The following is a 22,438-nucleotide window of genomic DNA, read 5'->3' as shown; positions in this document are numbered from 1 at the left end:
CTTTTTAACTCTAGGAATGGTTTAGCTGACATTGGAACTTGGCCAATTGTAGTGTTATGGCACAACAATAATGTGACACATTGATACTACCAGAACCTTTCTGGTCCTAAACTGTCAAGTCACAAAATGTACAATGAACAATTTCTTGTTCTTCACCTTTTAGCTGCAGTATTTACCCATCCAGGTCGAAAATAGGTCCATATTTAGGCCATATAGGTCCAGGTTAGGTATTTTACTTTTATTTTGACAGCAGGGTAAGGGGAGCGATTCTCTGCTAGATGCATGTAGGTGTCGCTGAACCGGAGCTGTGGGAGAAACATCACCACTTTCAGCGGTGTAAATGTAGCTGCCATAGCAGAATACAAAATTTGTAGTTTGACTTAGGGCTGTTCGATATAACGATATATATCGGATGACGACGATATATATCGGATGACGACGATATATATCGGATGACGACGATATATATCGGATGACGACGATATATATCGGATGACGACGATATATATCGTCGTTATCAGCTGTCGTTTCAGTTTACGCTATTGTTTGTTTCGTGGTGTCGCAAAATAAACTGTTTACGGCAATATTTTTTCATCGTTCTGATGGTCACTGTAGTGGCTATATTAATTTCTTAAAGTTCTCTCTTTATCTTATATTTTATATAACCACACTATGGACGGGCAAGCACCTGTTTCTATGTCTTGTCGTTAGCAACAACGACGGTAAAACCATCGTGTGTCCGCTTGTTTATTTTCCACATAAACCTTTCACAATAAAGCTCAAGATCCTGTTGAGACTTGCTGAGAATCATCTGAAAGAGTATGCAGAGTATTTACGGATGAGAAGCAAAAAAGAGCTGCCAGGTGCTAAAAAATAAAACTTAGACTCAAACATTAGAACAGGCAACCCGCAGCACACCGTGTAATAAATACTCACAAAGAAAACGGTGGCCTTTACAACTTGTGTCTAAAAATGTATCGTTTCATGCAACGCCCAGCTGGAAACACTTCACGCAAGTCGAACTGCCCGAGATTCACAGAATCAAAGAAAATGTTAAATTTTTGTGATTTATATCATTATTGGACGATAGATGTCTTATATCGAGATAAGAGATTTTGGTCATATCGCACAGCCCTAGTTTGACTTTAGATCTTTGTTCATGGATAGATGATCCAAGTAGTCTTGGCTCGAGAAAAAAACCAAACACTTTTTTCCCTGCTATATTACCAACTGTCCACTATTGGCTGTCACGATGGAGTAATATTTTAACCACCAGGGTAGTTAGTCGGTTACGTGACTAAAAGCTACAAATTGTACAAATTAGAGTAGAGTTGACTGTAATCTGTATCAAAACGAACATTTTTAAGCCAAATCTTAAAACCGGAGTTTGTCATCTAACATTAGGAAAGTTCTCTCTTTGGGGCTGTGATTGGTCAGGTGCTTGTCAATGGATTAGAGGTTTGATCCCAAAGTGTTCCTGGGCAAGATTTAACCAAAGATTGGTTCCAGTAATAGACCGGCACCTTGCACGTGTGTTTCTCTTTAAATTGGAAAAACCTGAGTAAGTGCTTTGTGAGAAAGCTGCTGTATGCTTGGAGATCATTCCCTTGCCCACTTCACCGTAACTCTAAAAGCAACATCGTGGACTATACTCTTCATTTTCATGTGGCTCTTGTAGCTGCTGTTAAACTATATCAACGGTATCAAGGTCATTTTTGAGCTTGTGATGTGCAGAGTCTCCTAATGCCTTTCTACCTCTGCAAATCAGCATTTGCAGCTGCCGCTAAGAATAAATCTTGAAATGTCCTTCTTGGCCGAATACTCGGCTGTAGCTGTTGTGATGCAGCAGTTGTAGTAGGCACAGCTGCTTAAATAAACACATGTGCTCACAGAGAGCAGCTTGCTGTCCTAATGCATTTAAAATGAACTTTGACCAGGCCTAACATAAAAATCAATCCCGGTCCTCCTCATCCTGTTCCTGCTAATGCTCTTAATGTTGTCAAGGCCATCATGTTTGCATCCATTTCGTTGGTGCCGTTAATGCGGCTCGGGGAGTTACTGCACCTAACTTGTGATTTGTGTGTGTTTGAATTCATTTGCTTAGTCGGTTCTGCTCTGTCGAAAATGCTTTCTATTTTATCAAGTTAATGAACTTAGGGTGTAGCCCCAAATTTTTTGTATCCTTGGGGCAACTAGTGAAGATAACTGTGCTTGTTTTAAATGCGGTCAGTCCATTTTAAGTTGAATTTTTAGGTTAAAAAATGGACCTGAAACCTCTTTTGAAAATAAATGCTTATTTTCGGTGTTTCTTCAGGGTAAAGCTCACCGAGACAAACAGCTGGTTTACCTGAAAGAGCACCTAGATAAATATTACCACAGCCGTGACAGGAAGTGGATAGTGCTGTTTCCTGAGGGCGGCTTTCTTCGCAAGAGGCGGGAAACGAGCCAGTTGTTCGCCAAGAAGCACTCGCTCCCCCATCTGACCCACGTCACGTTGCCTCGTCTCGGGGCCAGCCACGTCATACTGAAAACTCTGGGAGCCCAGCAGGAGAACGGCAGTGTGGGCGGCGACACCAGCATGCTGAACACGACAGGTAACTAAAACACACACGTGGGAAAAGCCTTTGGTTTAAAGTGAGACAAATTGTTTCTATAGTTTCTATATCAGTTTATAGACAAATAGACTTTGGCATCAAGTCTATTTGTGTTTACTTGGCACAAATAGACTTGGTGCCAAGGCTGAAGGTGTTCTTTGAAAGTGCAGGATTTTATCTCAGGGATTTTCTGGGGTTTAAAAAGCAGAGTCTGGATAAAGTTGCTTCTCCCTTCCTTTTTTTTTTCTCGGTCTCTGTGAACTCTCCTGTTTACTGTAGTTCTTTATGATTTTTTTTTTTTTTTGGGGGGGGGGGGTTGAAAAGCTGGGATAAATCATGCCTCAAATATGAAACATTAGATCATTACCTCTGCACTTCTCTGTCCTTTAAACTGTAGACGACTGGTGGTAAAGACCACCAGTGAAGGAAAGGACTGACACGCACAGAGGTGCCAGAAATTGCGTCAGTGTCCCTGAAAACCCCAGCCGTGATTTGCAGGGGAGTAATTTTTCTGTCTAGAGACCAGCCCTAAATACAGCCAATGAAGAGGATGATAATGCAGCAATTAACAAGCTTTGAGGGTGAAAATTGATTTTTTTTTTTTTTTAACTTTGTTAAAATTTGTAACAAATTTTATTTGTCAAGCGTAACTTTATTCTGTTTTCCCAGTGGCTCCTATGGGCCACAATAAGCTAATGTTGATTGTTTTACATACTGCTGGGTAAGCTGACCTGGAGTATTATAGCATATATGGTCATTCCATCTCAAATCAGGCAATTTGTGGAACATCTATCTCAAAAATCGGATGCAATATTTGAAAGTGGATCAAAAGACAGTTTAACAAAACACAATAACAGTTAAAAAAAAATCTTAAAGGATTCGTATATGAAGCTAAGGTTTCACAGCATTGTTCAGATTTTGCATCATGAAATTTTTATGCTTATCAGAGACGGTTGAGCAGAAGGCTTGGTTAAATTCAGATGGAGTGACCCTATATAAAGAGTTGAACTTTCACCTGACATGTGAAAGTTCCTAAATTGATACCAGCAGGAGAGACAAATTGCTGGGAGCTTTGTGTCTGATGTTTTTTTAAAAAAAAAGTTTTAATAAAATGTGATAAATATGCTGATCCACCTGCTGTGGTGACCACAATTACAGCCACAGTAATTTATTATTACTTTGATGTGAATACTATAAATGTGTATTTCTAATTGGTAACTAAATCTGTAAAATAAATGTAGCAGAGTAAGTGCTGTGCATTTTTTAACCCATGCTGGCTGTGGGTATCATGACGTGAACATGGGATGGCTGCTGTGGGCTGCTGCAGATTTAAGGGTCACAGCAAACTAAACAAGTAGTTTGTGTGCATATACAGTTTGTGTTTTTGCTTTGTGGATGGGAGCAGCTGAAAAAAATCACTTTTTTTCATATTTAAGCTTTTTGAACCTTCGAAATTGGATAAGCAGGGAAGTTAGATGGGTTTAATATTTATCTCTTGTTGTCTTTTACGTGCAAATTTTTGAACTACATTTAACAAGCATCGTATATTGTAGAATAACATGATCTGGGTCCATTGTTTCTGTATGGACACACTGCAGCTCCACCATAAACTACGCCTCTGGTCATCTTTACTGTTGTAATGTTATTAACTTTTATGTTGAGAAATAATTTTTAGTTGAGAAGGGAGTGAAACCGTCATGCTGTTGAATCCTGTTCACCCCCTAGTGGCTCCTACCTGCTGTGGCTTCCATGATAAGTTTAATCTGGTTACTTTTAGTGGCCTTTAAGTTTTCCTTTAATGTGTCACTCACCTACCTTTTTGTCCCTACGGATGGATATATGCAGATCAGTGTGACTGTGTGACATTTTTGGAGTGCAGGAAATGAATTTGTCTAACTTTTCTAGAAGAAATATCTTTCATATTACAGTTAAGATGTTAGTTTGATCATTACAGATACCACCACTATAGTGTCCACCCATTGTACAAATCTAGGAGGTTCCAGTTTTTCCAGATGTGCAGGTAAAATCTTACCGCCATCAAAGTACTTCTAAAAGAAAGCAGCTATCTTTGGTTTGCTGGGAAAAAGCTCTGCAATGTCTGACCTGTCAGTTTTTCTATACAGCCTTTTTGCTTAAAAAAAAATGAATTGATACAGAATGTATCAATTAGGCTCCTCCCACCAGCTTCCAGTGGATGCTGCGCTATTGCTCAAGTATAACCAAGAAACAGTGGATCATCATTACAATAACAGGGAGGGAAACATGCCTGCAACTGCATGCAGAAATTGTTGTAAAACTCTAGTGTGGACTTGCATTAATGCAACTACACGATTTGCTCACATTTCTTGTTCGGTTGTTGATGGGCTCTTTGGGGTGAGGGGTGTGACAGGTGTCATCTTTGCTACTACTGACTTTCCCATAGATTTCCTTTTGTGATTTGTTGAGGGTCTTCTCTCTCCTGTAATGTTTTAACTACCAATTCCACCTCAATCAGTCTAAGACCAACCTCATACCGCCGTCAGGGATCAATCCTCTAACATGTACCCATAATAAACTCTTATAATTAAATACATATTCTCCCAACGTTTCCTTAACACATGACCAAGAAATATGAGGATAAATTAAATCATTTATGTATGTATGTATGTATGTATTTATTATTATTATTATTATATTTATAATTCATGAAATCTAGTCTTACCCATCCTTTTTCAATTTGGGCCCTATTTCAGGAGGACCCACTTAAATCTGCTCTGTGGACTAATATTGGAATACATGTTTTGTTTTTTACTCAGCAAATTTATCCAGATAACTCAGTAAATCTGCAGCTTGGAGCAGTCCTCAGCAAAAATAAGGCATTAAAACAGCGATAAATGTAAAGCTTCAACGAGTCCCCCCAATGCCTGTTTACGCTGCACACTCAGTGTCGACCCAGCGGACTCTTCTTGGCTTTCATTCAGAATCCATTTACGGGGGTTTGGTGTTAATAGCAAATTGGAGGGACTTTGAGCCAGCATTATTGAGAATGTGGCCCAGACTTTAGCCTTCCTCAAGTTTGCTAGCGCAGCTTTGTGTCCTACAGCCTCAGCACTAACAGCAAGATGCTGTCTGATTACTCCTCTGCAGGACAGACACTCAGACTGAAGATGAGGTATCTCTTGATTGGCCACTGAAAAATTTAAATGAGTAGAGCAGCTTTATTTACATACTGACGGTGCTAAATGTGCATTTTTTTTAATGCACTGGTCTGATTAAGTTCAAAATATTTACTGTGTCAACAAACACAGGTGTGTGCAGAGGTTTTTGTGTTTATAACCTCCATCAAGGCAAATTATTACAAACGTTTTTAAGCATTTTAGGCACGTCAGTCTTATTCGTGTGTAATCGTGCATTATAATTTGACTATATCCTTGTTCATGTTATGTCCTTTCCTCCGTTCCAGCAGCTCAGGAGGAGGGGAAGCTGGTTGCTGCAGCAGGGCTTGTCCTTCCACTTAAATCTAGCTAATGGCATTAAAACATAGGGCAAGAAAACACACATACCCAAAGGCGCGTTGTCCCTCACTACCCTGTGCTCTTCATTTGTGTATGTGTGTCTGGCTGTCTGATGAAAGACACAGTTCTGTCTCCCTCTGACCCTCACTGATGCTCTGCAGAAGTACCCAGAGCTCGCTGACTCACTCGGAAACAACCGGGCCACTTGGAGAAAATGGGATTTGATGCAGCCACGCAATGTCACCCGGGCTGAAAATGCCACTCGGTGCAAACACAAAGATTAGCACAGCTCGGTGGAAAGGGCTGTCCCTTAGACCAGTAAGGTGTGTGTCATAAAACTGTATTTACAGTTGCCAGGAAACAAAGTTCGCCATTGTGAGTCATTTAGGGTGGGTCATTAGGGAGCTCGTAATCACCCAAAAGTCAACATGTTCGATAACACCAAAAGTGGTTAAATCCACTTTTCAGTCAGTAGGATAGACAGACAGTTGTAGGCTTAAAGTGCAGCAATTTGGCCTGAGGAGTGGCTTCAAAGAGAGACAGATATCTGCCAGCATGTTTCCTTCCTTAAATTGTTTACCAAAGGATGGGGCCTATTTGTTGTCATTTTAAATTACCGTGGTCGGTGCTGTTACACTATTGTGTGCCACAGCATATAGGGTGCCAACAATACTTTGGCTCAGGGCCCCATTCTTTGACCAGCCATTCACGGGAGACTGATAGAGATGGGATCCAGTTACCCACACAGGGATAACTGGCGTTAGCTATTTCCATTAATACCAAGGATGCCCGTCAAGTCACTAATATTGGTATGAATCAGTCGGCTTGCTACTCAGCTGCTTCTTTCTGTCTTCTGTCTGGTGTTGAAACTATAGAAACAGAGGTGTGTACTCTTAAAGGTCAAGCTTTTCTACGCACTCGTCTCTATCTAGATTCATAGAAGTGTAGACAACCTTTGTAATCAGTTATATTGTCCCAGCTGCCCAGAAGAAATCCAGTAACCCCCACTGACGGGCTCGCATATATATCCTCCACAGTTTACAGGTTCCCTGCAGGTCACTGATGTCTGCAGATTAGGGGTTGATAAATTAAATTAATTACCAACATGAATAGGTGACACCTTCACATTTAAAAAAAGGTTACTTAACAAACACAACAGAACGTGTCTCGACTCCACGGGGATGACATGTATATAATTAGACAGTAGTTTCAATAAATATTTGAAAGCAGTACCCAAGCCTTGCTTCGTCACATCTCACTTTACATTAATAGTGACTTTAGACCATAATGTGGTGCATCATCTTTGTCCTTTTCTCACCCCACATACCACTGCCATTCTTGTTCACAGCCTTCTTCCCGGATCGACTACTGCAACTATCTTCTTTTTGGTCTTACTCAAAAATCCATCCACAAGCTCCAACGCGTCCAGAACTCTGCTGCTCGTATTATCACCAGGGCCCCTTCTATCCATCACATCACCCCTGTCCTGCAGCAGCTTCATTGGCTCCTGGTCAAATATCACATCAATTTCAAAATACTGTTGTTCACATTTAAGACTATTCATCATCTCTCCCCTCCATACCTCTCTGATCTGGTTCAGATCACCATCCCATCTCGGTGTCTCAGATCTTCTTCTCTTTCTCTCTCTGTCCTCTCTCCCCGTCTTGCCACCATGGGGAGCATTTGTTTTATGTCTTATGCTTTTATGATTGTGTAAACGGCTTTCTTTTATGTTGCTTTTATTATTCTGCTGTGTACAGTGTCCTTGAGTGTTTTGAAAGGCGCTTTAAAAGAAAATTCATTATTATTATTATTATTATTATTATTATTATTATTATTAATAAAGTTCACCAGAATGCAGAAAATTAAAAGCTCAACATTCAAAATACCAAAAAAACCCTCAACTTTCACACAGGTTACTTCTGCAGCTCTGCAGTGTTTATAATGGTCTTTACTCTCCACCAAGCCTCAGTGGCAGCAGAAATACCATTGTAAAATTGCATTTAAAAAAAAAAAAAAAAAGACCTTTATTTCCTTTTACAGTTTACATGGTACACATCATTTGAATGACTGTTACTGAAACTGAAGCATATCTGGATGCCTTTTATCTGGGTAACCCATTCAATCCTGTTAGTGGTTTACCACTTTGTGCTGATCATTCATACTTCTCACACCCGAACAACAGGAGCAGTTAAACTTTTTTATGGACATTGTGATGTTTTTGTTTTGTTTTTTCATCATGTCAGAGTTTTGCTGGTATTTTATTAAATCCATTTTTTTCCTTTTAGCAGTGAAATGCTTCCCAAGCCTTTGCCTGCAACACAAGCCCAAACTGATGCACCCCTATATTTAACAGTTGAGGAGGGCTGTTCTCTTCATAAAATTCTTCTTTCTTGAATATTTGTTTCCTCATAGTCACTGCAAAAAATATATATATTTCCACTTCAGTCTTGTTTCAGGTGGTAATGCCTATTCCGTGACGCTGATTTGTGCCAATTGCGTAGCGTTGTAAAATGGTACAATCTTTCTGGTAGTATTCTGCAGTCAAACAGGAGTACACCCTAGGAGAAACACTGGCTTGGTTGTCTCTGGAGGCAGCCAGACTTTTGCTGTGTGATAATTAAACTTTTTGCAGTTCACAAGGAAAATTAAACATAGATGTTTAAATTTCAAATGATAATGATAATGGATTGGATTTATATAGCGCTTTTCAAGGCACCCAAAGCGCTTTACAATGCCACTATTCATTCACTCTCGCATTCACACACTGGTGGAGGCAAGCTACGGTTGTAGCCACAGCTGCCCTGGGGCAGACTGACAGAAGCAAGGCTGCCATATCGCGCCATCGGCCCTTCTGGCCAAAACCAGTAGGCGGTCAAAGGAGGAGCCGTTCCTGTCAACATAACCTAATAATTGATTTGTACTGACCTGACAGGTCACCTAAACAAGAGCAACACGTGAAGTGTAACTGTCTGTACTCCACTTGATAACGTCTCTGCTGCACTTTTTAACTCCCTTTCCCTGCTTTTCTCTGCATTTTGTTCCCATCATTTATAACTAGTTTGCATTATTTCCCTTTTTTCTAACTGCTGTAGTCAGTCATCTGTAAAATTTAGCTCCGCTTTGTGACACGGCATATTTACTTCCCATAAAGACGCCAGTGTGTTCTGAGGGGGAAGTGCTTGCTGCACAGTAACAGCAGACAGGACTGCGACCTTAGCAGTCAAATATGCTGCACTGCTCCACGTCAGCTTTGCTTTACAGCTCAGACTGCTGGTCTCTTCTGTTTTACATTTGACAAGCCTGTTCCGAGTATTAGCTTAAGGGAAAGCACTTTTTCACACCCTCATCTTATGTTTTGCAGTCCTGTTAACTTAATTTGATTCCCAGTGTCAGTTGTTGTTTTCAACTTCTTCGTTGTGTAGTGATGGAAGAAGCAGGTTGAGGACATGTTGAGACTGGCTTGTGTTTTGCTCTCTATGCTTTTTTTTTTTTTCCTAGAAGGAACACAGGTTGGAAGGCTTCACATCGCTGTAATGTTTGAGTCATGTCCAAACCTGTAATAGCAAGAAGTTGAGTGTAGGTTCGATAAATCGGCCTTACACACATCACTTAATTTATTTTATTGTCTTTGTGATTATGAGCAGGTGAGCACAGACTTGACCCTGCTTAATGCAACTAAATACTCACCCACATGCACCCTGCAGCTGATTCCCAAATTTAATCGCATGTCTGGCATTCTCTCCCCCATCTGTCATCCCCCGCTTTCCCGTCTATTTTTTTTCCTCTTGCCTTTTCCATTAGAACTAAAAGTAACAACAACAGTAAGAGTTCGCTGATAGAAAAACATGTTATGAAAGATTAGCTGTAGAGGTGAAAATGTTTCCTTTGCTATGACTCACAAACATAGCTGCCAGCCAAGTTCTGTCAAACAGGGACTTCAGCTGGTACTCCACCAGTCGTTTTGGCAGGTAACCAGCCCTAATTTGCATGCTTTGGTATTTTATTTAAAAAATCCAGGGAAACCTTCTGATTACAGATACGGTCTTAAAGCGGAAAAATCAGGATGATCGCAGCTATTGAAGTGTCAGTGAACTTTTTTGGATGACTGATTTTATCCAGTTCTTCTCACTTTCTGCGTTTGTGTTTCTTCCCTGGCAGCTAATAAACGTAAAGGCTTGCAGTGGGTTATAGACGTGACCATAGCGTACCCCAAAGCAAGACCGATGGACATCCAGACCTGGATCTTTGGCTACAGGCCTCCTACAGTCACACATGTACATTACAGGTAAGAATGAAATGTTGGATCATTAAACTCTCCATTTACCTTTAGCATTTTCACATGAGATACAGGGAACAGTAAACTAATCTGTCACATTCACAGGAGGGAAAACAGAACCACAATGCAAATGTACTTTGCAGTACGCGTGCCTCAAAGACTTTGTCACATGAAAATCACGTTACATCACAAAATCAGATGGAGCAATGTAGGGAGAGGCCCATGTTGCTGAATCTTGAACATGTTAGTTTCTTGTTAATTGAAGTGCTGTTGTCATATGCACACTGCACAGTTGTTACACTATTTTGTCAGTCTCCTTTCGGCCAGTGCAGTTATAAAAAGCCTAATACGCATATTAACACTAAAAGAAATACAAAGTTACGTCTGTGTTAGGAAACTTTAAAAAAAAATAAAACCTTAAAACTAACAGCCAGAAGAATCAGATCCAGCCAGATCCAGTTGTACCTGTTCAGCTGTTATCCATCCACTTGTGATTGTAAATTAGAGAGCATTGAATTTCACATTCTTTTTTTTTTTGTGTGTATTGTAAGTTGTGTATTTTGTAATACTCTTTACTCTTCACTTTGGGTAAAGAGTATTATGTATTTACTCCCTGTAGAAAGTAGTTTGTTGCACCACCTTTGTATTACTTTTGTATTATTCTGTATTAGCACCTTCAGAATTAACAGTTGCAATCGTGTACATTAACTTTTTATATGCACACACATCATGCAAATCCCCAATTTAGTAAAGAAAACTGTTGTCAGTGTTTCCACTGTAGAAACAAGTACAGGTGCAAATGTACACCTGTTCTTGTTTGCATTTGCTGCCTGATGGAAGTCAGCCTGCCCTTCTGGTTTGGGTCAGATGCTGCCCTTTATCATCACTCTGAACCTGAGGCCTCGCTGCTAGCATGGTCTTTGCAGGTGCTTGTACAGCTTTGATGTAGCATTGGCAGCTGAGCATGTTTTGCTCTTTACTGTCACATTCTTGACCCTTCGTTCTTTACTTCTCATCATTCTTTGAGTGTTGTAGCTGGTGCTCTTATTTTAGTCCCGACTCCCACTTAATCTCATGTCAAGCAAGTGTTTTGAGAGGTTTATTTCTTTCTCTTTTTTCCCATTTTTTTTTTGAGGGAGGGTCCAGCCATCATACAGATAATAATGAACTTAAGCTGGTTGCATATGTATGTTCAACTCTGTTTGGATTGTCACTAACTGGCTTGCAGATGGCTTGTGCTGATTTCTTTTCCTACTAAAGATAGGAAATCAACTCTTTGGTGTCTTTTTACACCAAATTATGCTCACTGTTCTCACCTTAAAGAAGTGCAGTATGCACCAAAAGTGACATCACAGCTACTGGTACACCACTTGTGCGTCTTTTCGACTGGTTGTTTACATTTCGATTTTTAGCTCGTCCTGATGAAGGATTGCGCAGCTTATACCACATCGAGGAGTCGACCTGTCCACAATGCACAAATGAAACTCGCACACAATTACCACCTGATGGATCTTCACCCAAATTATGCTCGAGGTTAAATTTGTCATTTAATGTGCAATAACCTGTGAAATGTGATGAATTGTGAGCTGGATGAAGTATTACGTCGTTCTGGTTGTAAATTGGAAAACATGTCTTAGTTGGAGGCACGAGTGTGCGATCGAGTTGGTCTTTATTGCCACTTAAATGTCATTTTAGTACAGAAGCTCAGAGATTGTCAAATTACAGGGAGGGGGGAATACTGCAGAAAAGGTGAGAGGTTCTGGAAAAAGATGTGAGAGAGACAAAAGCAGCCTCTTTGGTTTCTGTTTAGACTTTATCTGTTTCTGTGCCGCTGCTGATGCGTAAGCGTTTTTTCTGAGAGGTGGCACTCATCAATCAGGAGAAGATTGCAGTGAGTCTGCTGCACCTCAAGCGACAGGATAAATGGTTACAGGGCTGTGGCGAAATCACAGGTGGCACACGCAACCACCAATGTGGTGACTATAAACTTGGATTTACTCTCTTTTCTTCAGCAGCAACAAAGCAGCTGCAGATGCACCAACCCAGCGTTGCCTTTCCGTTTTTACCTCACACTATGCTAATAGTGATGCCTTTAGCAAATGTTAATATTGTAATATTAGTGAGATAATATTTTAGCAAAGTGTCAGAAATAGTCTGGCCATCCTAATACACACCTGTAGACATAGGACACTGAGCATTAGTATTCACTGGACATGCTCTGCCAATGTAAACAGGAAGCAGGAGGTTGGTTGCTTAGACAAAACAGGAAGAAGAGCAATGAGTACAAGAGTAGTGATTACTTTGCTTGGACCACCAATTAAGTGGAGCCTATATGCAAAGGCAGTCATGTTGGCAGAAAACCTGTTAACGTTGGGAATCATTGCAAAGCAAATATGGTGACACATTAGTGCAGTATGAGCAGCATTATGGGATCATTATGGGAAAGCAGCACACAAGTGGGATGAATTCACAGATGGTATGTGAGCCTTGATATAATAATGTTTTGGCTTAATTTGTGTGACTGATAAGATCTAATCAGGAAATGAATGTGGGTGTGTGCTTCATAGTTTCCAAAAGTCCCCAGTTCTGCCCTTTTGAGACTAAATTATAATTCAAATTATAGCTGAAACTGGGTCAGCAGCATTTTTAAAAAGTCTCAGTTTTAGGGTTCCTAAAACCCCCACTAGTGTGGACATTGGGTTTAATACTACTGTGGATGTGTCTCATGAATTTTAAATATTCTTGGGATTAGCGGAAGTAGTTTTCCCTTGCGAGGCAGGTTCAGCCACTGCTGTAAAATTCTGACATTAAAAAATTAAAAGATGCCTTCAGTTTTCACCTTTCATACCTGTCTGATTTGGCTTCTGGCTGAACCCTTTGTAGCAGCATAAAAACAAACAAAAAACAGATCAGACTTTATATGTTTGCTCTTTAACGACTGCCTAAGATTTGCTTTGTATAATTGCTTTTTTTCAGTATTTGGAGTAAAGATGTGCCAGTACCTGTCTATGATAGGCTTTAGTATATGTGAAATATTGAAAAAATCAGGATCTGATGTCCAGGTGTTAAAAAATACATCATCTGGAAAAACAAAATGTAGAAATAAGCTACAGTATATCGCTGCCATCTTAAGAATATTCCTCTTCATATGCAGGTGTCACTTCACGTTGTCCTGCTCTCTTTGCCCTTCAGATTCTCCTCTCTATTGCTTTTCTATCCACTTGAGGATAAAGTGAAGTTGGGCCAGGATTAGATTTTCTGTAGACTGTGTTCAAGATGAATATAATCCCCTAGGGTAGATCAGAAAAGATGTATCCAGGCATCAAAGCAGTAGTCATCAGGTAGAAGTCATAGTGAGCCTAAATGTTGCCTTGAACAACCTCCTCAAACAGCTCAGGTGTGTGTCTACACCTCGGTGTGATAGAGGTTGATTTATGAACCCTGGCCCATCGCCCCCTCTCTAAAGAGGCCCCTCTGCCCACTTTGTCTGCGACTAAGAATTCATCAGCTCTGTAATTAGAGGGGATGCTGGATTCTCTTCCCCACCTCCGAGACTCTCTAATCAGCCGTCGATACAATCAGCTTCCCTCGTTCTGTCAGCATCTCTGCAGCCAGGGGATGGACAAGAACCACCCGACTACAGTTGTTCCCGTTACAAGCGTGCGCACTCAGTTCCATGCCGTGCAGACAGTGCTGATCATAGACAACTTAGACCCATGCTGGTACAGGTGCAGAGTCAACAAGAGGATTAATCCCCTTGCTGATCAAGGGAGCGCTCTAGGGGAGTGAGCAATGCGATGCACTTTGGTGATGCAAATAGGAGACGCGGGTGGACAAGTGCCACCCTACAGCGGTGTTTCTGCTGGGTCAGTTAAGGGGAATTTTTATTGTGAGAGTAGCATTTAATCACTGTCATGGCTACAAATAATTCAGAATAAGGAATATCGTAAAAGATTGCCATTTTTCAGGCAGTTTTTATTTTTTGTAATTCTTGGCTCTGAAATATTCCACTGAGAGCAGATATCCCTAAAATGGTCATCTTGGGCACAAAACTCTGAGGAGCTGCGCCAAGTCCAAGCATAAGATATAAAAGGATTATTTTTAAACTTTGATGGTAGCTTTGCATGATTCAGAGTACAAAAACAAAATATGGTGCTGGAAATAAGCCCATCTCCACTTGATACTCATGCAGGATTCTAGAGGGATTACATGGACTGATGAGTATTTTTCCTCCATAACACTAAACACCTTGAGTCATATTTTAACAAGGATAGGCAAAATCAAAGCTGGTAGTACAGTTGAACTAAAATAAATGAAGAAATGTAGTTTACTTAATGCTTACTCAATGGAGCTAGTAATTAACACAATGGGGTTCCTTTAAGAAGTAGTCCTTGATGCTTGACTGTTGGTGTAGTGAAGAGGTATGCAAACAGTGGTATTTTAGATGGCGATGAGAGTAAGGGCGGTCAAATGTTGAACAGTTACTAACACAATGTAGAAAAATATAAATGTTTAATCGTGTAGTGCCCTCATAACCCTATGGACCAGACTTCCAGATTATATAGCCCACAGGCCACATTTTGTCCTTTAGTTGTGAGGTCAGAGGTTAGAGTACCCATTAACTTGCTTATTTCAGCCTCCAAAAGTTTTTGTTTTTAATTTGTTTTTTTTTGGGGGTGATGTTAAGTTTTGTATGAAATATCAATACAACTTTGGCAATGTTTATTTCCAAGGCAACTGGTATTTCTTAAATTTACGTATGTAGATGCGTGCAAGTGAATGCACCTTCACTGTAAATGCCTTGGAACCAACATTCACAAGATGTTTGCTAGCCCTGAAAGATGTCAACTTAAATTAAGAAAACAAACAGTAATGCAGAAGTCAGTGGTGAAGCTGTGTGTTTTGTTTGTGGATAGCTGATTGCTGAGTTTAAGGCTTATAATTTCAATCATCATTACAAGAGCTTGACTGATGCAGAGCCGGAAGGGGCATCTGAACCTCTGCTAGCAAAGCCCCATCATGTTTATAATTGTGCCATCTACTCTTACCAGTAATAGTTTATAACATTAATACTTAACAGACTTGAGTTTGTTGTATCGGTACGGCCTTCCACAGTTTCTAATGTGGCCCCCTTTGGGAAAATTAATCGCCCACCGTTGCTGTGCTATTATGCTGCCTTGTGAATTGCTCATTTTATCCCAAAAGATGATCCATAGACATCACATACAGAGTAAGCGGCTGTGACACCAAGTTGAAAGTCATCCGTAGGATTATCATGATTCAGCAGGGAGACTGTTTGAGAGAGAGATTTCTGACTGTCCACTCAGCTTAGTAAAAGACTGATTTCACCCATTTAGCGGGTTGTGTTATGTTTTTTGCATACACCCCCATCCCACAAGCAGAAAACCCATTAACTCAATACCACAGCAGCATAAAAATGTTTTGTTTGTCTCTGTTTTTGAGATGCTGGGTATTTTTAGTTTTGCTCTAGTTATTTCCAGCTTTCTAAGCGCGAGACACGTATGTCAGCTAGATGTTTGCTGTAGTTTGGGTGCATTCAGGTCCAGCTGTTACAGAAGGCAGGTCGTGTTGATGCGTCGGAGATCCTGCAGTTAACTGCTTCAGCCTGACTGTTTCTGTGTAAACTGAGCTTCATTATAAGCTGCTGTCTTCCTCCCGTGTTATCGTTTTAAAGGGGCTCCAAGGGTGCTGGCTACCCTCTGAGCTTCAGCTACACAACGGGCAGCTGAATTTTGGGTAATGATGTAGATGCATCCACGTTGAACACTTCTGCTTCCCTATTCCAGTCCTCATCTCTCAACTCCACCCTCCCTTGCTGTGTCTCCTGCCCTCTCTCCGTATAATCTCAGCCTCCCAGATTGCGGCATCATAAGCTCTCTGTGAATGGCAGATGGGAGAGCTAGGTGGGTGTACAGAGGCCGAACGAGGGCAGTGGTGGGTGTTAAATATGGTGAAATCCTTCTTTCTAAATGTACCTTGTCCTCCTTTTTTTTTCTTCTTTTTTTTTTTTTTTGCTGCTGTGTACATTTCTGAAAGCTGCTGTTTAGAAAATATCTGAAAGGTGACATGATTTACGAATTCGGGAGTCTGCCTGGTCATCACATGGGTGCTTTTGAGCCACACACCTGGCTTTCCAGACTCGCATAGAAGTGTTGAGCTTGCAAACTGCACATATAGCTTTGTTAAAATATATGACACATTCCCCCCTCTGAGCCCTTACATATTACATACACGCTACGTGCTAATTAATGTCCCAACATTACACTCAGGATCAGTACGTCTCATGTGTCTTACCTGTAATGGTATGAGTGTTTTTGTGATTATAGATTGCATGTTGCAATAAAAAAAACAGGAGTAGAAGGCATAGTTTTATTTCCTAAAACTTAGGGTCTTCAAAGGGCTAGTGTTGCTATAGAAACCCATTAAAGGAAGCATCCCCCACCCGTGTTTGCTCCACTCGATAGAGAACCCTCGTCCAGAGGCTCATTAGCAGAGTAGTCAGATATTTCAGTAGAATTAGCAATGCCTCAATGGAAAATTCCTGCATTTGTTAACATCTAAAGCTTCCCTTCTTTTTCTTGTGTATCAGCTTCTCACCAGTGCTTCTCATGTTTTTGGCTGAAAGTTGTTCTGTTACCAGTGATTAGACACGCAATATTACTTGACTGGTTGGTCATTGTGCAAAATTGAGACGTCACCACTGCTGGATGAACATTGATAATTGTGCTTCAGGCTGCACTGGACTAGCTGCTTTCATCTCATGAAGAAGAATGTACCTCTGAGATTAGAGAGGTGGCGAGGGGTTTTTTGTTTAAAAAATTTTTCCCCTCTTTCCAGCCAGTTTCTATTAACCCTTCTTCGCTTCCCGGCCTTTTGTGAAGCTTTAAATGAAATTAAATCCAGTGAGTTTTAAGTATTGTAAATTTAAAATTAGAAAAGGGAAACACTGGGATTTTATCAGCACTTGTTATTGACAGAGTTGAGGTGTCTGATGCAAATATGCAGCTTGGGGCATAGCCACATTTAGATTTATTTATTTATTTATTTTAAAGAGTTTTTGTGTTTCATGCTGCTCTGTCAGTTGCTGGGAATGTTTTGATGTGTGAATAATGTAGTGGATTAAAAAGGCCTATATTTACCTTAGATACCTGAATATTTACGTCATGCAGTATGATGTAATATGAACTACAGAAGTAGTTCATATTGGGAAACCTTAAAGGAACTTAAGTTCTTTATTTTAGTGTGTGTGTGTGTGTGTGTGTGTGTGTGTGTGTGTGTGTGTGTGTGTGTGTGTGTGTGTGTGTGTGTGTGTCCTAGTTAAAAATGACCTTTATGAATCCGCATTAATAACAGGATGTTCTGACATTTGTGTGGTGACCGTTAAGTTAGTTCAGGACTGGTGCCACGTCTACGTTTGACAGTGGTTTTAATGCCCTTACTCTTAACCTCTGCAGTGATAACAGGTCGATGCTCCCCTGATGGCCCTTAATCTCTGCAAGACAAGAGCAGTAGTCTGTCGAGCGGGGTGTGCGGTCACTTTAACAAGGTGAAACTTTGATCTTGCCACGTGGATGCAAAAGATCAAAGTTGAGACAAAAACATGACAGTGTTTGTTGGTAACTGTTTAACATGCCTGGGTTAAGGAAATAAAAAATTTGGCCCTCAAGTTGATGTTTCTGTTCGTACAGTTTCAGCTGCTATGGGGAAATCATGCTGCTACTGAGGCTTGATACTGAAGACGTGGTGCGTCTTTGTGTACTGAATCGGAAAACAACTTTACAAAATAAGTGGTCAGTCGTGGCACATTGCTGCCCCTCTCTGAGCCTGGCTCTGCCAGAGGTCTCTTCCTGTTGAAAGAGAGTTTTTCCTTCCTACTGTGACCAAGTGTTTGTTCATAGGAGGTCGTCTGATTGTTGTATTATTGTAGGGTCTTTACCTTACAGTTTAAAGCGCCTCGAGGCGACTGTCGTTATGATTTGGTGCTATATGAATAAAGCTCAACTGAATTGAACTGAGTTAAAAGTATTGTGAATTAGTTTTATATATGAAGGTAAAAGTACCATTCCTCCCTCTGCCCTTTTTATATCTGTTTTGGTCGTGCCTCTTGATGCCAGCATCAAACCATTTCCTCCAGTACAGACAGTCTTGAGACAGAGAGGAAGCAGATTAAAGACTAAATGGAGCAATTAACGAGCACACTCCTACCATCCCTCAACTTCTCTCTGATTGCAGATAAGGGCTTCTTGGTGTTTCACAAGCAGCGACCCTTAGGATTCACAGAGAGCATGCGTGTGGTTTGCTTTGGGATTGGCATCGACCTCGAGGAAATCACATGATCGCTGTTGTGCTGTGTTGTTGTAGCATAGTAGAAATAAAACACTTGAGTTGTTTCATCTCGTCCAGTCTACCTTCACTCTTCAGGAAGATTGATAGTTTGAAATCAGAGGCGGCAGGTTTTTTTGCATGCTGTTGAAAACATTTATCTATATGAGAAAGATACAGGCTTTTTTTTTTCTTTTCTCTTTTTCTCCCTGAGCTACGCTGGCCAGTAATCTTAATATTCACCTTCTGCACCATTGTGTCCAAGAGCAGATCTCCCTGGCATAGTCTTTATTTCCCGAGATTTCACAGCCGGAGATTTAGGACCTTATAGAGTCCCCAAACAATGACTGGCTTCGCTCCAAAGAGTCTTGTCGAGTGGACAGGCTTTTACAGCCACTGTCCAAATTTAATTAGCTTCCTACGCCGGTTCAGAGTGGAAACAGTATCTCAAGAATAAGAGCTGTACAGAAGCTAAATGACTCAATCAAGACTGTAAATAAGAAGCTTTAAGGCCTTCATATTTACTCTGTTTATTACCCTGATTTGTTTTCCTGGCGAATAAACACGTGCACATCAATCCAAGAAAATTATGCTATTAAAATTGGTCATTTATTCACTGAAGTCCTGAAAATGACTGCAGTAGTTTGTACATCACATGTCAGTGAGGATCTATGTCCTCTTCTGCCCGTAGCGCAGGTCAGCACGCTGTAAAAGCCTGACGTTGAAGGTTATTGACAGGAGAAACTGCTGCTCTCCCCCAGCTGTCTGTCCGTTCGCCAGAGTTTCAGGTTAACAAGCGAGTCGGTGCCAAGTGGGTTAGGGTGGAAATGAGAGCGCAGCCGTGGCCCCGCGCCAACACATCACCGCCGGTTCTTTGCTTCCGCCGCCACCGTTGTTGTACGCTGTAACACGTGGTGCTGAAACTGTGCACACAGCTGATACAAACACCACCATACTCTGTTTCTCTCTCAGCACAACATTGGCACAGCAGAGCAGCGTTTCATTTTTCACACCACTGCAAACACAGCGGAGCATTGTTAAAGAGCACTCGGCTCGTCCTCCGGCAGCCGCTGTAATGATGCGACCCGTAGGTGCAGCGATGCACTGATTGATCGGTCTGTTTGTTTCCTGCGAGTGAGACCATGATGATGATGATGTTGTTCACAACTTTGAAACATCAGCAGCCAGCAGAGTCGTGGCCCTCATCGCTAACCTAAAAATTTCTTCTTACCTAAAATTTAAATCCTTAACTTTTAGAGATTTATATTTTTCAGTGTCACGTGCTCTTATATTATAGCCCCAAAAGCTGTCTGTGTAAGGGGATTCTTGCTAATTTACCAGCTATTAAAAATGGGGGAAAAAAAAGAAGTGTTTGCTGGATGTATGTATAAGGATATCACTCCAGAGCTTTGTTTGCGTGTAGTGACACCAGAAAGAAATTTTAAGATGTTTAAAGTGAAGGCAGCCAATACTTATGTCATAGTAACTGGTGCAGATGCAATAGGACATATAATCCTTTAAACTATCCATGCACAGTATGCAGCATTTGTCTAAACTCTAAATCCATCTTTACAGAGTATTTAAGAAAAATATAGAGGTTTTTAAATGTTCACTTTTAGAGGAAATTTTCTGAAAGACCTATAAAGTTGTTTCTAGTATTTCCCCACAACTTTAAGTGGGCGGGGTACCCAGGTCTATTTTGACCTCATTTCACCTTTTAAAAAAATATTATTATTATTATTATTATTTCTATTAGTTTTGTATCTGTCAGGGAGAATAATGTTGTCAGATCAGGTTGCTAGTAGCAAATCCCCCGTTTTCTGAAGTCCTGCTTTGAAGCCTCAGGTTAGGCCAGTGGTTCCCAAACTTCTTTTGCTAGACCCCCCCTTTGCTTTACAAGACAAAAATGTCAGGAGTAGTTAGTCGTTATAAGAAGTGTTTGTGAACTAAAAATCAAGAATGCGGGATTCTGTTTGTCCGTGATTTGGAGAGCCCAGCTCCTGCTCCCGACGCAGGGAAAACCAATTCTCCACTTGTGCAGGTTAAGCCAAAGGGAATATATGCTTCACCATATTTTCTAGTCTTGGGCTTAGAATGAAGATGGTTTGGAAACATATTCAGCGATGCTTCATCTCCTGCTTTGCGTTTGTGTGGGAGCCAAAGACCTTCTTGGTCTGAGGTGATGGTGCTACCCACTGTGCCACTGTACTGTTGGAGAAGGAAAAAGCCACTTAACCTGAAAGATAAATGATCATGATGATTACTTAGAGCTGTAATTAGAAAATATTCTTGCAGCTGGTGGGAGATGCAAATGAAGCGTCAGTTGGTTTCTGAGCAGGAAATGAAACCGGTGAACATCCCATAAACTGAGTGATTTGGTTTGTCAGTGGTTTATCTGGAGCCACTTCTGCAGATGTGGTTATGGCCATTGTTTGCCAAACAAACCAGGCTGATAAAGCAGAGAAAGCAGCTGATACGGGCAGAGTGTGTTCTATCTAAGCATGCATGTTGGGTTTTGTTTTTTGTGGGTTTTTTTTGCTTGTTTGTGGGCCCAAACCAGCATCACCGCCTTCAACCTCAGCTCCTGCAGCTGCTCTGAACACCAACAAGATCCTGATTTGTGCATGAATATTTCAGCTGCAGGAAACCACTGTGCCAGCCACCTGCTACCCAACGCCCTAAACGTTCCAACCCTCTTGATAAGTGGCCCGAGTCGGTTTTTGTTTCCGTCTGCCACGGTTACAGCACTATTGGTTTACATTTTGGAGTGTGAGAGCCCTTCAAAGGCATCCTATAGTGGAGCAGGTGTGAAAGACTCTCAAGCCTTGCATGGCTTTGCAAATCATAAATTCATTCATTCATTTGCTTTTATTTAATGATGCCACATTGATGATCATTACTGCAAAAAGACAGTCAATTATCTGAAGATTTGTGCTTTTAATAGATGCTATTTATGCACCCAAAGTCAAAAATGGCCAACCATAAACTAAACTAGTAGCACTTAGTGGCTTTTGTTGTTATGGTGGTAACTCGCTTGATTTCTGTACCGTTATTAAAAGATAATAATGGTCCTATTGCATTCAGTCTCTTAGTTTCTCTTTTCTTAGTGCTCAGACAAAGACTCTGTGCTGTTGGCTCCTATGACACATCAGTAACAAGGAGGAGACCTGATACCTGCAAACACAGGAGGAGAAGCTTCGAGGAACGTCTTGCTTTGGCCTCTAATCACCCGATCAGGTTTCCACAGCAGTTCTAGGCAGGCTGAGCCGTTCAGGGGGCCCAATGTAGCTGTTGGTCAAAAGCTGTTTTATCTTCAAAAGTTCAGCTCTGTTAGAGCCCTTAACGGATGAAAGTGGTTGACTTGAGTCAGCTTTAACTTGAATTTTAACAGGCGTTTCTTGCTGGCAGGGACATAAAAGTTGGTCTGCTTAGATAGGATCTTGTTCAGAGCAACACCCACACCGTGAACTGCTGGATAATGAGCAGGAGTGTCTATAGACATGCGCTTGAAGTATATAAACCAGACGAGGGAGCATGTGCGCAATCACCAGCTCCTGTCCTCCTCGTTTGTGGGGCAAGCAGGCCGAGCCTTTCCCTCATTTGGTCATACTGACGGTTTCAGTTCAAAGATCAAGTCTTTACTGCAGCGACTCTCCATCTTTGCATCAGTCCCTTTACACTGAGCCTTTTTAACCCATTACATTAAAAAAGAGACAAAAAATGCTCTG

The 22,438-nt window shown here is 41.0% G+C and overlaps 1 protein-coding gene across 1 annotated transcript in view; it reads left to right on the top strand.

Annotated features, from left to right (window-relative positions):
* Positions 1–22,438, top strand: part of lpgat1 (lysophosphatidylglycerol acyltransferase 1) — a 60,036-nt gene that overhangs the window by 30,570 nt on the left and 7,028 nt on the right. The window contains exons 5-6 of the mRNA XM_006792562.3: positions 2,315–2,594; positions 10,250–10,376. Of these exons, the coding sequence (XP_006792625.1) occupies positions 2,315–2,594; positions 10,250–10,376 (407 nt within the window). The remainder of the gene's footprint in view (positions 1–2,314; positions 2,595–10,249; positions 10,377–22,438) is intronic.

The sequence above is a fragment of the Neolamprologus brichardi genome, chromosome 15, assembly GCF_056152115.1.
Source record: "Neolamprologus brichardi isolate AB-2024 chromosome 15, ASM5615211v1, whole genome shotgun sequence".
NCBI classification, from domain to species: domain Eukaryota; kingdom Metazoa; phylum Chordata; class Actinopteri; order Cichliformes; family Cichlidae; genus Neolamprologus; species Neolamprologus brichardi.
Note: the sequence above shows the minus strand (reverse complement) of the source record. Positions and strands in the feature narration are given on the sequence as shown.